The sequence below is a fragment of the Sinohyriopsis cumingii genome, chromosome 2 (assembly GCF_028554795.1).
Source record: "Sinohyriopsis cumingii isolate HCF-2022 chromosome 2, ASM2855479v2, whole genome shotgun sequence".
NCBI lineage: Eukaryota > Metazoa > Mollusca > Bivalvia > Unionida > Unionidae > Sinohyriopsis > Sinohyriopsis cumingii.
This window is the reverse complement of record NC_142962.1, coordinates 25,019,471-25,039,000: the sequence shown is the minus strand read 5'-3', so window position 1 is coordinate 25,039,000 and position 19,530 is coordinate 25,019,471. Positions and strand designations below refer to the sequence as shown.

Below are 19,530 nucleotides of genomic sequence, written 5' to 3'. Positions count from 1 at the left end.
CATCGCTATTAAAAACTAGCAACAATGTCTCAAATAAGAATGTGCGTGTCACAATTAATTGGCATTGTTATTACTATATGAACCATTTAAAATGAGAAATATGTCATAAACACGTCATTTGTTATGGAAAACAGGGATAAAATTAGTAGATTCTGTGTCACTTTGACATTACGCGAACACCATACATTTTCATACATGAGAGGTTTATATCTGCATGCAAAGTATATCTTTTGATCACAGCCTCTAATGTAAACACTGTTTATCCCAAAATACAAACAGCTTGGTGAATTAATGAACTTTTCTGGTTGACGAACTCCAAACAGTCGAGGTTTGTGGTTGATCAACATAACTTCCTTGTGGAACAATATATAAAATGCCATGCCATGGAGAGAAAAAAACAATACATCTCACTCAGATCCCGGTGACACAATTACTACGGTATGTATTACTGTTTCTACAACACAAACTCTCTCTCTCTCTCTCTCTCTCTCTCTCTCTCTCTCTCTCTCTCCACACACTTACGATTGATATATGTGATATCAAACTATCAATATTATAATGCCATTTTTTATCAACATCAAAATAATATACAGTCAATATGACAAGACTATTTTTATCAGTATTACAATAACATAATATCAAAAGTAGAATGCCATAGTATCAATATTTCAATATTTTTATCAGTATTTCGGTAACAATACAAGTATTACAATATCAATTTTCAATATGATAAGAACATAATTTCAATATTAAAATACAATACATTTATTATTACAGTCATAAAATATCCATATTGCGACAAGATTCTGGTCTTTTTAAACGATCTACGTACCCAAACCAGCTGTAGGTTTTGTACGCTTTGTGTTTTTACACAACATTCCTTCAAACAGCAACAAAATGGTTTAAGATGCCTAGCTTGCCTGGTTTTGTTGAATGCAAATTGAGACGAACCAAATGCAGCAAAAAACATATTATGGTGATATAACATTTATTTTGTACAACATTCAAACCACATCGATTTGGTTGTGTAAATTAGTCTAGGTTATTTCCTTGTAACGTTTCCTGATCCAAATTTAGAAACGAATTCAAAACACTATTTATGCACAATAGGACAGATTGAATGATCGTTTGATAATTTGATTGATAATTTGGTTCATAATTTGATTGATTAATAATTTGATTGATTGAAAATTTGAATGATGATTTAATTGATTCATAATTTGATTGATTGATAATTTCGTTGATAATTCGATTGATTGATAATTTGATTGATTGATAATTTTATAATTTGCTTGATTTATATTTTGATTGATAATTTTATTGATTGATAATTTGATTGATTGATTGATTGATATTTTGATTGATAATTTGATTGATAATTGGGTTGATAATTTGATTGTTTGATTATTTGGCTGGTAATTTGATCCACTGAAAGTCTGAAAGACATCGACAAATAATACTTCACATTGTGTATTTTTACAAATAATACTTTGAAATGGGTATCTGACAAATGAATGATTGTTTTCAAAGGAAAATGAAGAGAGTTTTATTTTCGTGAACAGATTTTCTTGCGCATCTTGATACAGTTAACGTATTGGGGTGGATGTAATGTAGAACATCACAGAGCGGTCACATCCAAAAAATTTCAGAGCGTAACATGTTTTAACAAAAGAGTTTGATGACTGTCAGCTGACTAAAATGGATTTGGCTTCTTGTTTATTTTCGTCATTTCCGCATTTTCATTGACCTTGGCCTTCTTGCTGTCCAGTTCGTAACAAATGCTGCACCAAATTTAGAATGCTGCTTAATTTCTCCCTCGTTTTCAAACATCAAACTGGTCGTGTTAAGAATCGTAATATGAATAATTTTGTTACTATATTTAACCAAGCGTTTATCCTAACGATATGTCCGTTTGACGTATTGTGTTAAAGGCCTAGGATTCTGTACGTGTGACAAAATATCAAATTGTAACAGTTCACGTAAATTCAGTCACTCGTAATTCGCAGGATTCGTGTGGAAAACTAATTAAAGAAACTAATACTTGAAGCCTACTTTAGTTGTTTGGGGTTTTTAGACAGTTTATGCTGCCCCCTTATTCATGAAATAAGTGGACATTAGTAGGTCTAAGGTCTTGGCATATTTTGAGAGAGAGAGAGAAAGCATATAAAATAGGCCTGAATATGGAAATAATAAAGATCGTAATTACAAACATAAGGTCAGCTATATTTCCTAAATGGGAAAGGAAAGTAGTTCCAAAATCGACATAACCACTTTGGCTATACAATTTTTATGACATTGATGTATTTCGATATTTCATTATGAAGTAGTAATATCTCCGTTAGCCGTGTTATAGACGAAGGAAGAAAACAATCAGTAGAAGTCGGCGGTTTTCGCCTTCAAAAAGTATAATAAAAGAAAATCTACGTTTGTTTTGAGTAGATATAAGCAAATATTTCACTCATAAAGAAGAAACGTTTCGTATTGCTTTACAACTCTATGGGTAAACGAAGTAACAGAAAGAATCAGACCATAATCTTTTGCAAAATGAAACAAAACATTTATTCTCTAAGTGGCAACATGAAAACTTAATAGGTAATTACAGTAGTATGAATTAAATCCCAAATAATCCTAAACGTTCTATAAAAAGTTCAAAAATAATAGTGATCCGAATGAATTTCACGTCGTCAAAGTGCTGAAGTGCTAACAGTCTTGATGTATCACAATGGCGTTGTCTAGGACACCTTTGAATTAATTCACAACAGTCCCAAAATGTTGTTTTAGTCCAGACTGTCCCATAAGCACTTTGTGATTTTAATGAATAATTCAAATAAATGATTTCTCTGAAAATTAAATCCAAACACAGTATTAAATACCTGTGCCGACTGAAATTAACCACGACTGAATGGCGCTGTAGTGCAATGTAAATATACATTTACATATTGTTTTTCGTCCTAGCATTGACGCTTGAAACTCATAGTAAACCACTAAATAAAAGACTTTGACTTGAAGCTTGACTAACACATTAGTTTATATCATGTTGTTGTGTGACGATACACATTAGTAAACAAAATGTTACTGTCATGTGACTATACACGTAGGTAAACAAAATGTTACTTTCGAAATAGCTTAATACATAAAGGCATGTTGAGGGAGTGTTTGGGGTTTTGAGGCTTAGGGAGTAAATTCATTGCGGGTGGTTCTATTGCCTCTTTAAAGGGTAGAAGACTTTAGGCACACAACTTGACCATACCGTGGCAAAGATGTGCAAAATTATTCGCTTGTATTGAACATTAAAAGTTTATTTTCTACATATACACAGTATAGCAACGATTGTGTGTTTCCCGGAAGTTGACTTTGTCATATATGTACATGTATATACATATGTAAAGTAATATGATTCAGAGACACAGTTGTGTGAATGGAATTTAAATGGAATTAACAACATGCAATGTTAGGGTGCTATAATTTGTTGCAAGCATTAATCGATCCTGTGCTACGAGTGAAAGCACCCATCGACCAGTTCCCATTCACCAGAGCTATAATCCATTATGGCATGCGCTTATCCACAAAAAGGACTAAACAACGATTTTTAAATGCTAGGCATATACATGAAATTATATTTAAAAAGTGAAATCTATATACCAAGCAAAAAGGAAAGAGCCTATCCATGTAACCCATATTTTACTTCAGGGTGAGATAGCTGAGAGTACAGAGATGGTGTACGAGGTAAGGCATTGAAAGCCGTTGGTTCCTGCTTGGAACGAATTATAGCTTTATGACATGTTTTAATTATAGGTTTATATTTATTTTTATGCAACCATCGTTTAGAACGCACAATGTACAAGCTGCTAGCCCTTGCCATGGTGGTAGTCGCCGCCGAGGCGTTTAACTATGGATGGAACTCCTGGTACCCGGGGGTGTACTATGGTGGAGTTTCAAAAGGCAACTGGCGCCCGCTGGTGTTCCGAAGTGTTCCTTTGTGGGGAAACAAATGGGGCGGATACGGTGGTGGATTATATGGTCACGGAGTCGTTTATGATGGTTCCTTTGGAGGCTACGGAAATGGCAGATCCGGTTATGGTTACAGAAACCTGGCCTTCGGAAATTGGAAAGGAGGTACGCATGTAATATTTGTTTTTCTTTCCATATGTGAGAAGCAGTCTGTCCCACGTGTGTCATAAATAAGTTATGATAATGAGTAAACTTGCAACATAGGCATGGTATAAAACTTTTGAAAATATTTATTTTACTAAGTGGTTTTAGGTACTAAATTTAAAAGCTTAAAATAACCTATAGCAAGACCCCGCTGAATCTGAACACTAACAGCCAACTTCAAGACTGATTGGCCATAACGTTTGTAATGGACAAATAGGCAGCGGGCCGCAGTTGAATCGACCAATCGTTGGCATTTTATATTTTTTGTAGTCAAGAATCTACGTTAAAATACGCTGATGTTTCTTTTTTTTTTTTTTTTTTTTTTTTTGGTTTTTTATGGGGGGTTGGTTTATGAACATATTCATTTAACAAGTCAATTGTATGTCCTCTCTTGTTACTTAGCTTTTTTACTTTGATACTTGGTTAACATTTTCTACAATATCTCCATTGAACGAATCAATCCTCTTGTCTTTAGACTTTCATATATTTGCCTAAATCTCGAAATCAGGTACACACTAGAAATTCATACATCCATTGCAACGTAGTCATCTTCCGTAAAGGAAATGGCATTGTTATGAAAAGCAATGATTAAGCACAATGCAAGTCATTGAAGTTAGGTTTTCCTGGTCTAAATAATGAAGCTACTTTATAAACCACTTTGTTTATACTATTGAAGTCAAGTTAAGTTCTTAAATGAATAGACAAGTGTAAGCCAGTCTTATATATCGGTCGTATGCGGTAGTTTAAATGAGTCTTTATCATCTTGCAAAAAATAAAGCACCTATTTTACAAGTCTGAATTAAAGTACTTAAATTACAAATGATTACCAAACAAATTAATTTCATTAAGTTAAATATTTCTTAAGCAAACATATTGAAATTATTTTCACTAAATAGATCAAAGAATTTAACTTGATATCGCTAATAAGGTTCAAAAGTTTGCATATGTGTTATGTACGCATGTTAAAACAAGTTTCACTAAATGAATCAGTGACTTTTATCTCAAGCTAAACTGGTTGGAGGAGTGGAGAAATAAAAGCAAAGACAGCCAGTTCAACAAGTATTCCATCGATGTAACTAGGATGAACTACAAAAATCTATGATAAAAGTAGATGAATTCAAACAACAAATGCTTGAACAGCATATTGCTCATAAAAGTTGAAAGTCAAAACACAAAGAATAACGCATCGAATCAAAGCTCAACAACGTAGACAACTTCATTAGCAAAAACGTAACCAACACAAATCAGGACACAATGCTAGTACGATTGAATAGTAAGGTTCATTTGGGAACAGAATCGAGGAATATAATGACCAAAATCTCTACTTCTTTTTCAGTCAGGTTGAACCACACCTGCGAACAATAACTGGTAAAAATAACTTTAAAAAAAATAAGTAATTCAGTACTAATTCAACTGTTACTTACAGAGACGTTTGCTTTCATTGCGTGATTGTATTCAACGAAAGGAAACAAAGAAATTTTAATATGATACTCATTGCAATGTTTTCATGAACAAACTAGAGATGAGTGTTTTAGTGATACTCTTTTGTCTAAATTTCATAGATTAGTGTTTTAGTGAACTCTTTGTCTTAATTTCATAGATGAGTGTTTTAGTGAACTCTTTTGTCTTAATTTCATAGATTAGTGTTTTAGTGGCACTCTTTTGTCTAAATTTCATAGATGAGTGTTTTAGTGAACTCTTTGTCTTAATTTCATAGATGGGTGTTTTAGTGTTCTCATTTGTCTTAATTTCATAGATTAGTGTTTTAGTGGCACTCTTTTGTCTAAATTTCATGGATGAGTGTTTTAGTGAACTCTTTGTCTTAATTTCATAGATGAGTGTTTTAGTGAACTCTTTGTAAATTTCATGCAAAATGTTACTATAAACATAATTGATAGCAAAATGTATTAATTCGACAGGACATAATAACTATGAACGAGGGCAATTATAAACCATTCAAGGGAATTTTTCATTCGTTGATTTACATTAATAAAATGATCCTAAGAAATGTATTTTTCTGTAACGGAAACCATTTCAAGTTCTACCTAAAATACCTAAAATAAAGGTTCTCGATGAATAGCAAAACACAATTTAAATAGATACATTCGTTGGTTCGATATATGTCATGTATAAATCGACGACATTGAAAATGTTAAAAAGTGTAGTTGACCTATACATTCGGTAGGTAAAAGTAACCAATAGAAAAAGAAAGTTGACACGTTAATATATTTTGGTCAAGAGGCAGAGATCTATCATCATGTGAGAATGAAAGATCTTCGAAATTTGTGTCCTGTTAGATAAACAAACACAGCGGTTAAAAGTTATTTTGTAAAGAGTGCTTCAGACTGGTTTATTCACAACAACAAATAACAAAGCAAAACAGATTATTATTCAATGTAAACATAAAATAAGGACTGTCAACAATCAACAAGACTAAAAACTAAAAGCATTATATCAGGACTCAGCATTTCTGTCGTCAAGGATTTGTGTTGGAATCTGGTAGCTTCAGTCAAACATATGAAAGTCATCATTAAAAAATACTATCGTTACGTCTGGACAATTGTATTGGAATTGAAGAAAGACGGGAGACAACGAGGGGGGCAAGCGAAAAATCCAGTGTGTCTTTAAGTACTTTCTTTTCGAAATTGTGAGAGAGAGTTTGGTAAACCATTTCCTTTCAAGTATCAAAAACTACTACTTTAAAACTAAATAGTACTTTGCTTAGGATTGGCAACTAGACACCAAAGGTGAAAATAAGAAATAATAGACACTGTGACAATGAAACAAATAATGAAGCAATAGGATGTTAGCCACTGGTTATACACTACCTTTTCTGAAAAATAAAACTCGAAAACGTTTTAATGAGACAGAAGGAAATAATTTGAACATTTGCTGGTAAATGTTTACCTAAAATGAATATTCTTTAGTTTATGGCACAATGGCGTTTTAGTTTGAAGATTAATTAATTGAAATTTCAGCTTAACGGTTTGAAAATTTGAAAATTACACAAATGCTCTAAACCTCCTTCCTTCATAACTAATCTTTTTCTAACCAAAGAATATTTGTCAATTCTCGTATATCATTTATAATCAAATGAAAAAGTTCGCAGTTGTAATCCAGTATGGGTGAAGATTTATTCGTGTATATTTAGGAGAGATAATTAACGATCTCATTAAGGTTCGCGTTGAAATGATCATAGAGTTGTGTTTCCAGGCTGATATAATACAATCATATAGAGTCAGTCACCTGTTGGATTCTCAGATATGATCTTTGCATTTGTAATAGGCAATTTGCAAAATGAAGCACGGTCCAGCAGTTGTACGGTTGATTCTGAATTCTCCATCATGCCTAAGTATAATATAATAATTACAATTGGAGCACCGTGCACCAACTAATGATCAGATCGGTCATTGTCCGTCGCATCTTTTTGAAAACGCCATTAACAGGTCGTAAGAATTCTGTCATAAAACAAAACAACATAGCGAACCATTTCTGCAACGTTTTAGCAAAACATCCAACTTTCATAACTTATCCCAATGCATTAAATATCGGATCATATATTTACCTGTGCATTAATCTTAGATTAGCATTTTTGGATTATTTATGTTCTTTTTTGATCTTCAGAACAACTTTGCAAAGCAAATATTGCTTTTTAGCAGATTAGTCAATATGAAACGTTTGATACGCGCAAAACTGATATCATACCATCGGCTATCTTCAGACTGACCATACGACATGAATGATTGGTTTAGGTCTAACATATTCAATATACACACTAATATCTTGGCCATCGTACAGTCAGTGACATTTTTTGGAGTAGCTTAATCAATACACACACCAGAGAACTGGGCATCGTACATTTATTGTGGTTTTTTGAGTAACATTGTACTGGTGTAAAACCGAAAGAAGGTCACAATTATGTTGGATGGACTTTGAAATCCATTTTACATTAAATTATATCTACAGGAAAACATTATTTTGAGGAACGAATGCGATTCTAAAACTTTAAATATGCTGCATGATAGTGATTCAAGCGGACTGCATGCCGTGTTGTGGGCTCTTGTAACAACTGAACTGAATAATGCCAGGAGATCGTGCATTTTTATCACGAGAAAGTTACTTCATTGTCAGTCTTTTTATCCAATAGTACTGAATTTAAGTTACAGTGAATACAATTATATGAGACCTCTACCTGTTATCGGATGTACTTAAGAGATATATATTTTAGGTGAGGGTGAAATTTTTACGTTTGACAAAGAACATAGTATAATATTACTTTTTAATATTAATTTCGCTTTCCAGTACCCAACTGGTGGGGCAACTGGGGCCCATGGAACGGTGGCAACTGGGGCTCATGGAATGGTGGAAATTGGGGCTTGGGTAGTGGACTGTGGTGGGGAGGCAAGGGTGGCTACTCTGGTGGTTACAGTCTCGGTGGCCCTGTGTGGGGAGGCAATGTTGGTGGCGTAGTCAGACCGGTCTGGAAGGGAGCTTACCCAGACTTTGGTTACGGGAATGTTGGATATGGTCATGGAGTTTTAGGTAGGGAAAATAATCATATCATTGTTCTCTAGAGCAATATTTGGAATTTGTCTTGTCGTAAAACAAATATATATCCAGTTTAATTTTAGCCATATATATATCTGTGCTAAATTGTTCTCTGGTTTAAATTTATGATACAGAAACAAACATTAGGGAAGATAAATGTAGAGCATTCCGGATTCCGCTTACCGTGTCGCACAGCGATTAAGACCATTTTGTTATTCAGTATACTTTATATTATTTCCATCAGCATTTATGTTGATTGGTTGAGTTTCGAAAAGTTGCATGATGTAGCTTGAGATGAGCCTCTAAATTTCTGAAAAGAAAACGATAGCATATCTATATATAGAACATATCTATATATAGAACATATCTATATATAGAAAAGTTAAATAAATAAGGGATATGCTTCTTTTCAGAAATACGTGTTCTACATAAAGAGGCGTCACTTTGTGCCAAGCAACATTACTGAATACAAACTAAGCAGCATTGGATATTACCATATCAGAAACATGTTTCCAAATTTTCTTACAAATAGAAGAAACGATCGATCGAATTGTACTCCAAAACGAAAACATACAAAAATATATTCCATCGTATATATTGGAATCAAATTAGGACATCGTTGTACTCCAAAAACAAATACATTTTGCAATAAAATGAAGATATTGTAACTCTGGGTTCTCCTTTTCATCTTACAGGCAAAAAAGGCTATTAAGAGATGATGATCAGACAGGTAAGTTTGAGTCCTACCACAAAAAATATTTTCCTCTGAAATGTAACTGTTTTCCCATCTATTCAGTGCTTGCAATAATTCAATAAAGTTTCCTTTAAATTTAGCAAAAGGTGATTTTTAAAAAAAACATCCTAGATATTTAACACCCACGTCATCCGAATGTACGAGACAAACTCCAGACATAGAATATATATATATATTGTAGTTTGATATTCATTTCTCAGTTACATGTACACTGACCAGCATTTCTCAGTTACATGTATACTGACCAGCATTTCTCAGGTACAAGGATGCTGACCATCATGCCTCGGGTAAAACAATGTTTGCCAGAAGTTAAAGCTTTTATCCATAGTTGAGTTTTGAATTATTTATTCATCTCATGCTCATAAGTATGATCCTATTTGCAAACTTAGATTTAAAATACCCTCTGACATTTTCAAGTTGAATCGAAATGAATCTGGATCAACATGCGCGACTAGTAAACACGTTGGCGCTAAACAGTCAACTTTTCGACAATAAAACAACATTGTTTTTGGAGTCGCTAAAGCATAGTTATAGGCCAACCCCCTACCTTCTGCACCAAATAATCCGTAGGCAATCGCAAAATAGAAAACCACAAATTACGTATGTGAATATTCTTGTGCTTAACAATTTCAAAAATTTAATATTACTACCTACATAGAAATTGGCTTTTAGCAATAAAGATTTTTCCCGGTCTGAAATGCAAGACAATGCCGTGACATGCCGGAATGTCATCTATAAGTCTGCATAATGTAAGTGCCTTATTTTAAGACAAGAATGTCATGTGTATCCCTTCTTACAATTAAATGAACGGTACAAATCTTGATAGGCTATTGCAACTTTGTACAGTCGGTATTGTGAACATTATATCAAAATCCGATGGAACGTTTGCACGTAACCGTTACGGAATCCCGGGTTCATTTAGATTACTTGGTGCAAGTTCAGTTTTCGTTTTTTGTCTCACTCCACTTTCTTCTCTGTATTCCTTCCCTAACCTATGGGGGGGGGAATAAGCTGGGAGGATCTCGATGAAATTCTGCGTCATGTTTAATTCATTTAGAAGACAGGGATTATTAATATTTTGTATGGTTATATTTTTATGTGTATTAATGATATGTCAAATTGCCTGAGACCAACACTTTAAAAGCATGCATATATATATATATATATATATATATATATATATATATATATATATATATATATATATATATATATATAACACTTTTTCTTCACAGCCACACTGACCATCGATGGCTACAGATGATGAATACGGGTACTGACGTGGATTTCTTTCATGACATCGGTTTCATTCATAATCCATTTGTATACAAGATGAATAAATGACGCAAGCAAAATACTTTTATTTCTTTACTCTTTTCTGTCCATTTAGTGCTTAGTACAGGAGCGATTTCAATCAACATATGCTATATAATTATTTAATTATCATTAAAGACACTAATGTAGTCAACTTTGTTTCATCATCAACAAGAACATACGACATTTTAAGTCATGATGTGTCGTAGACAAAGTTGTGAACCGAATGATCTAAAGCGGGATGATAGGTGGAAAACAGACAGCAACATCGACTTTACTACCATTCTGATAAACAGTACTGACACACTTATTCCATGGGCGAGTTTAACATGTACTTCAATAATTGGTTGGGGGGGGGGGGGCACCGTTTTTGTAAATGATTATAGTAATGAGGTTCCAAAAGTCCAACAGTGCAAGACATCAAAACTGACAGTTACGATGGGGAGTAGCGGGATTTTTATCCCATCCCCAACACTCCATCTCATAACTGTCCAGGTCAGCGTCTTACAGTATAGGACTGTGAATCCAAATATTAAATTTTTTATCTTTGAACCTTCCTTCTCCCGATCCCTTTATCCATTTACTTAGTTTTAAATTCATGTGTACCAAGCCACAGTGAAAGACCTGTACAACACAGCCCCAAAGTTCTTCTAGGCAGATTTGCATTTCCCAGCTTTTTTTCTAATCTAATTAAAGAAAGAATTATTTATCTTCAGAAAAGTTATAAAGATTTGTTATTTGTCAAATCAATTTATTAAATTTTCTAAATAAAATTTGTTCTAAATAAAATATAAAGCAACTGTTTTTGTTTTTTAAAGGCATACAGTGTGTATGCCTTCTGATTCAGTGTTTACATTAGTTACTTTGCATGAGACTCTTTATAGAAGACTCTATTTATAGAAGTATATGTCAAAATATTGCATAGTATCAATTCACATAAAGATTCAAAATTCATCCAAAACACCTTGAATGACAACGAATTTGCACAAAATCAACCAAAATCAGTTTATATGGAATATGTTTTATACTTTTAACAGCATGTGTAATATATACAGGCTTTGAAGATTTTCTTTTCACAGACATCCGTACTCAGTGAAGTTACATTACACCAATAGTCGTTTCCATCAACGACAGTTGTCAATTATGTAACATACAGAAACAGTTAAAGGAAATGCAAACACGAAATAAAAATTACCACATGCTTCAAAGCAACAAGAATAAAATATTACTGTGGAGGAAATGACAGGATTCCAGTGGAATAAATTACATTCCAGCACAAGTTCAATGGAGAATTACGTGTGAATGTGGTAAATCAATAAACTGAATATCAGTGTATTTGAACAAACGAGTCAATTTCATGCTGATATTTTTGGAATAGCAAACACTTTATTGTTGATAAATATATCATAGATTGAAAAAGTAACTAGTACATCAAATTACACTTGTTCTCTAACCAAGTTTAATGCAATAAATTAATTCACCTGAACCAAATCAACATATCACAGGAATCGAACAAGATAAAAAGAAAGGACCTATTCATATACAAGATATTATTTCTTTAAAACCACACTTATACTTTGACAGTTTTTATTCTGTAAATGGATACAAGCCAAGTACCACATGAATTTAGGCAGAATCAACTAAACTAATAGTGTTAAGGGCCAACTCGGCAACAAGGGGCAATGACACTAGCCCATAGGTTTACATTGTGGGTCGTTATGGGGATATGGGGAAATCCTATGTTAAAACTGTCCATAGGTTTAATATTAGAGGTATATTGTAGAATTGTTAGAAGTGGTTGGCTTCAATTGGGCTGCATTGTTACACTGAGTTGACCTCAAATGCTACACATGCTATCCAATAGTCATGTGTAGTGGCCTGCTATCACATATATGTATAAGATTGATATATGAAGTATTAGATTATATTTGTAAATTTGTATATATTGTACTGATGCTTAAATAGCTACTGAAAGGGACCCAGCTCATACTAAGACTAAAATGTAAATGGACAAAAGTACTAAAATAAATTCTGTTTCAGACTTTATCAGAGACTGTATCTTTTTGTAAAACATTTTGTCAAGACTAAAAACAGTATTAAATTTTGAAACTGTCTGATATTAGCATAGACTGAGAAATATTTTGAAAAACTGCATAAAACAAAAAATTTCTCCAGGACAAAAGTAGTACAAAATTTTCTGAACTACACAGCATTTTAGGGGAAACTGAAAAAAGAAATACATGTATTGATTTCATTTCATTCCAGAAAGACTAAATATTTTACTAAAATACCAAACTTGTACTGGACATTAGCGCACACTAAAAACTATCAGGAAAAATGTGAGAAAGAAATTAGCAGACTAAAAAGTAGTACTAAATTCTGAAATTGTACTGCATTTTAGTGGAAATTCCATATAAACTGTAAATTTTTAAAGTTTAGTCTACTACTAGGGACTAAATTGTGGATGCATTTTTACTAGTTAATACTACTGTGCTTGGGACTGACTTTGTGGATTTATTTGTTACTAGTTAATACTACTGTACTTGGGACTGACTTTGAGGATTCATTTGTTACTGGTTAATACTACTAAGAGATGAATTTGTGGATGCTTTTATTACTAGACAATACTACTTTGGGCTGAATTTGTTGATGCATTTGTTATTAACAAATACTGCCTGTGGTTGAATTTGTGTATTTGTTGCTAGCTAATAGTACTTGGGACTGAATTTGTTTACATGTATTTGTTACTAAACAATACTACTTGGGGCTGAATTTGTGGATGCACTTATTACTTACTAATACTACTTGCAGCTGAATTTGTAGATTTATTGGTTACTATCTTCGTAAGATCTACAAGCTGGTGACTAAGTATCAATATGTATACTTTGGACATTTGATGTGCATTCATGGTTTGGACTGAGTATATTGCATGAAAGTTCTGGTAGGGTGTAACGTGTGTTTGTGTGATTTTATTGTAGCTTTAACAATTTTTCAGTCGTATCGCTATGACGTCTGCAGTGTGGTAGTTTACAGTGATGTCAAGGACTGCAGCATCATGCTGCAGACATGTAGCATGATGCCCATGAATAGGTAACCTAGCAACCAAGAAAAGCTACCCTAGCAACAAGTTTTCAATATACCTTCTAGAAACTTTGAATAGGTATCCTAGCAACATGAATAGGTACCCTAGCAACTATGAATAGCTTCCCTAGCAACAAAGAAAAGCTACCCTGGCAAGTTTTCAATATACTTCCTTGAAACTTTGAATCGGTACCCTAGCAACCATGAATAGCTGCCCTAGCAACCAAGTAAAGCTACCCAAAAGCAATAAGTTCTCAATTTACTTCTTTAGAAGCTATGAATAGGTACCCTAGCAACCATGAATAGCTAACCCAGCAACCATGAAAAGCTACAATTGCATAAAGTTTTCAATATACTTCCTAGAAACTTTGAATAGGTACCTTGACAACCACGAATAGGTACCCTAGAAACCATGAATAGCTACCCCAGCAACCTAGAAAAGCTAACCTAGCAACAAGTTTTCACTTTCTAGTGACTTTGAATAGGTACCCTAGCAACTATGAATAGCTACCCAAGCAACCATAAATAGGTACCTTAGCAACCAAGAAAAGCACCATATCAACAAGTTTTCAATATACTTCCTCCACCCCATCAAAATTCCCTGCCCTGAAAACAAAAAAACAAAACCTTGAATAAAAGTCCACTAATTGTTCAATATTCAATTTAATTAGAAAACAAGGAAATAAGAAAATGTTCAAATCTGATAAAAGTAAAAAAATGCTTCTTTTGTGCACTGATTGGGAATCCATTCTGAAGAATAATTTATAAACTCACACATGGGCACACACCCCTCAGAGAGGGGCCCTGAGTGGCCAAGTGGTCTAAAGCGCTGACCGTTCCGGATCACTGCCATCTCACCTCTGTCTGCGTGGGTTCGAGTCCAAGACTCAGCTAGCGTGGGTACATGGGAAAGCCTGCCAGTAGCTTCTCGTGGGTCGGTGGTTCTTCCCTGGGTTTTCCAGGGTTCTTCCTCCACCAGTTATACTGGCCGCCATGTATAGCCTATCTTGTGCTGAAAAATGGCGTTAAACCCTAGAACAACAACAACCCCCCCTCAGAGACAACATCAAGCTGTTAAGTATCTGGTCATTTTTTTTAAAGAAGCAGCATACTTGAGGATAAATACAATTCATACCTGATTTTAGGCTACAAATCAATCTACTGATTTATTGTTTAATCTGAAATAATGCGGCAACCATGGCTGACTGCTGCGCAGTACTGACCAGAGATCTGTTTGCGTGTGGGCATAAACATATGTACATATGCAAAACACATGTTCAGTTGAAAAATAAAAAATAAAAAATAAATATATGTACAAGAAATTAAAAATGCATCAACTGAACACTGTGGAAATACTAAAGATATGTTCCTATGGACTGTCACTGCCCCATTTTTCCATATTCATATAGCTCTCTCTATCATCATGGATGCTCTTAAATATTGATGAATTCATCCAATGATATACAGACATGCATACAGGACAACACAATCCCCTCATAACAGCTACAGCAGACAAGGCATTATGACCTAAAACTGATGCGCATAAATCTCATGCAACAGTTGCCTTGAACATCAAGGTTGGTTATAGCCACTATGTTGGCACTTGGGCAGAAACCTTATGAAAAATGCCAAAAATAATCTTTTTAAATTCAATTTACATGAAACACCTGCCTCCCCATTATGATTTTGGGATTTGATGGTTGCTCAGTTGGTGGAGCACTGGATTCATAATCTAAGAGTGACAGGTGTGATACCTTCCAAAGCCACAGCCTCAGTGTATCATTGGAAAAGGCACTTAGCTCCCACTTCCTTGGTAAGATAAGGCCATCAATGTCAATAAAGTGTTGTTAAACTGCACCCACTGACCCATCCCCACCATTTTTGACAACATTAATGTCTAAGCATCCACTTGAAATTGCATTATTTTAAAGACACAAAAAAATACTTCAAGAGTTATTTTAAAACTCCTAATTCAAACCTTTGGAAAGATAATATTCGAGTTATTCATTACAAAACGTAAAAAATGGAAATTTGCAGAAGGAAAAATAAACAAACTATTTCTATTTAAAAGAAAAAGAAAAGAAAAAATGAAGACAAAAAGGTATGAGTGGGCTCCAAAAGTTACTGTCCAATATATTATCACTAAAAAATTAAACCCTTCTACCTTGACACCATCAACCTCCACACCTAAGTGTTCACAATTTTCTATATATAAACAACTAAGTGGCCTGGTGAAGTTCTTTGAGGGAAATAATCTATCAAAAGCTTCAATTATCTCCTGTTTGTTTTTTACTTTCAAAAACAATAGATTTTATACACATGAAAGTACACAAACTGTACAATAATCCTTAACTTCATAAATATTTCTTTGAAAATTGATGCAACCAACAGTTTTTGTTAGAGTGGTAATGGCTTACTGAGTAGGTCTATTTTAAATCCCATTTACAGATGATAATTTAAACCTAGGTACTAGTTCCTGAAACTGAAACAAATGAACAATGATACTAATGAACTGCATTATTTTTACAGAATTCAGAACCATTTCAAAATTCTAATGTATTGATGTGATTCACATAACTCTAATGTATCAGTGTGATTCACACAACTCTAATGTATCAGTGTGATTCACACAACTCTAATGTATTGGTGTGATTCACATAACTGTAATGTATCTGTGTGATTCACATAACTCTAATGTATCAATGTGATTCACATAACTCTAATGTATTGGTGTGATTCACATAACTCTAATGTATCAGTGTGATTCACACAACTCTAATGTATTGGTGTGATTCACATAACTGTAATGTATCTGTGTGATTCACATAACTCTAATGTATCGATGTGATTCACGTAACTCTAATGTATTGGTATGATTCACATAAGTCTAATGTATCAGTGTGATTCACACAACTCTGATGTATTGGTGTGATTCACATAACTCTAATGTATCAGTGTGATTCACATAACTCTAATGTATTGGTGTGATTCACACAACTCTAATGTATCAGTGTGATTCACACAACTCTAATGTATCAGTGTGATTATCACAACTCTAATGTATTGGTGTGATTCACATAACTCTAATGTATCAGTGTGATTCACACAACTTTAATGCATCAGTGTAATTCACACAACTCTAATGTATTGGTGTGATTCACACAACTCTAATGTATTGGTGTGATTCACACAACTCTAATGTATTGGTGTGATTCACATAACTAATGTATCGGCGTGATTCACATAACTCTAATGTATCGGTGTGATTCATATAACTCTAATGTATTGGTGTGATTCACATAACTCTAATGTATTGGTGTGATTCATATAACTCTAATGTATCAGTGTGATTCATATAACTCTAATGTATTGGTGCGATTCACATAACTAATGTATCAGTGTGATTCACATAACTCAAATGTATCAGTGTGATTCACATAACTCTAATGTATTGGTGTGATTCACATAACTCTAATGTATTGGTGTGATTCACATAACTCTAATGTATCAGTGTGATTCACACAACTCTAATGTATCGGTGTGATTCACATAGCTCTAATGTATTGGTGATTCACATAACTAATGTATCAGTGTGATTCACATAACTCAAATGTATCGGTGTGATTCACATAACTCTAATGTATCAGTGTGATTCACACAACTCTAATGTATTGGTGTGATTCACATAGCTCTAATGTATCGGTGTGATTCACATAACTAATGTATCAGTGTGATTCACATAACTCAAATGTATCGGTGCAATTCACATAACTCTAATGTATCGGTGTGATTCACATAACTCAAATGTATTGGTGTGATTCACATAACTCTAATGTATCAGTGTGATTCACACAATGCTAATGTATCAGTGTGATTCACACAACTCTAATGTATCAGTGTGATTCACATAACTCTAATGTATTGGTGTGATTCACATAACTCTAATGTATCAGTGTGATTCACACAATGCTAATGTATCAGTGTGATTCACACAACTCTAATGTATCAGTGTGATTCACATAACTCTAATGTATTGGACATGTGTTTCACAGAATTCTGATTATGATCCTGTTTGCCTGAGTGCCAATATATTTAAAATCATCCCATAGTAGAATATAAATAATAAATGTACCTTAATATCATCAAGATAATTAAAAAAACGGATTTTATTTCATACCATCATTCCATTTTAATAAACCATTTTAGTCAAAAACAACATCATTGGATGTTTTTTTAATAACTGTTAAAACCATTCCTCAATGCACCCCTCCTATATTTAGCTGTTCTCATCCAAACAATCCAATTATAATTTGCACTAAAGAACTCCCCAGAATGCAGCCAGATACATAATAAGTAAACACAATCACCCATACAAATAGGAATTTGAACTGAAGTGTCAATTTTGTTTATAGAAATATAAAAATGGCGTTCGTGACAACCTAAAATTGTACTGCAACAAACATGGTCCAAGTTACATATTTTGCCAATATTTTTCTTCTCACTAGTGACAAGTCCAAACGAGAACATGTATAAAACTTGGATTATGTTTAAGATGGTTACAAAAATTATCTTCTATCCAAAAAATCAAACATGTTCTAGAATAAGCTCTTAGTTTTTGACGACTTCAAAGAGACAAAAAGCTGGCAAAATTTTAGTTCTTGATTTCACACAGACCTATTTAGGAACAAAATTAACTATTAATTTCACACTTTTTCATATATCCCGTGTACATATGTTGCACTTGATATATAGTGGATATGGCATAACCATAAAAAATGCTCTTACAAGCACTTTAATTTATTGTTAATTTAGAGGCCAAAATCAACCCTTATTGAACCTCATCCTTTGTTGTAGTTGATTTATTATGTGACACTGGATATCATCTTTGATATTTTAAATTGGAATTTAATTTTTTCTGAACTAAAGAAAGGTCTGTATACAAAGTTCATTATATATTCGTTTGATACTAGTATAAATTTCATTCCATAAACCCCAGATGAAGTTTCAACAGCTCTGTTTCATACATCTTCAACCAAAGATGCACCTCAAAGTTTTGTGGCAGAGATGAGTGAAGTTCAAGTCCAGACACAAGTTGCAAGCAATTTGGAAGAGTTGATCACTGTGACTCACTTTGGGTGAGCAATACATCATCTAATGATGTACCTTCCATCTTAATTTTGACACAATACAATGCAATTTATTGGAATTTAAGAAGTATTCAAATAATCCTAGCAAGTACATAACAGTTGCTAAGTTTTGGTGTTTAACACCAAGATGTACCCCTCAAGAAAATATGGTCATAAAAGGTGCTGGAATTATGGCCTGAACACAATTTTAAAACAAATTATAAAATGTACAACACAGTGACCCAGTATCCCAGTATTTGTATGTGATGTGAGGTCATCCATGGATGCACCACACTGTGCAAACTTGGTGCTAACAGATGTAGTTGTATTAAGATACAGCACATGGAAGAATCAAACAAAAAATTAAGGAATTTTTAATGAAGTATCAAAAGCAGGTAACAATGAGGCAGTTTCTATGTATGGCAAACACCAATCCCACCAAATGCTCATTGGAAATGATATCTAAAACAAATTTTAATTGATGCTTGAAAGAAAACAAAACATCCAGTTTTGCCTTACAAGAAAATCTCATTCCAAGATGGATTTATTGTG

The 19,530-nt window shown here is 33.6% G+C and overlaps 1 protein-coding gene across 1 annotated transcript; it reads left to right on the top strand.

The window, feature by feature from the left end:
• The first annotated feature begins 281 nt into the window (after positions 1-281).
• Positions 282-11,982, top strand: LOC149804492 (uncharacterized). The gene is made up of 5 exons (XM_089940707.1): positions 282-438; positions 3,829-4,116; positions 8,458-8,697; positions 9,399-9,433; positions 10,693-11,982. The coding sequence occupies exons 2-4, from the start codon at positions 3,837-3,839 to the stop codon at positions 9,413-9,415; spliced, it is 537 nt and encodes a 178-aa protein (XP_089796833.1). The 5' UTR covers positions 282-438; positions 3,829-3,836; the 3' UTR covers positions 9,416-9,433; positions 10,693-11,982.
• Positions 11,983-19,530: the final 7,548 nt, after the last annotated feature.

Bases quoted from the DNA above. Each gene is read 5' to 3' on its own strand.
- LOC149804492 (XM_089940707.1), top strand. From the start codon at position 3,837: ATGTACAAGCTGCTAGCCCTTGCCATGGTGGTAGTCGCCGCCGAGGCG. The intron at 4,117-8,457 runs GTACGCATGTAA...TTCGCTTTCCAG, and splicing joins CTTCGGAAATTGGAAAGGAG to TACCCAACTGGTGGGGCAAC.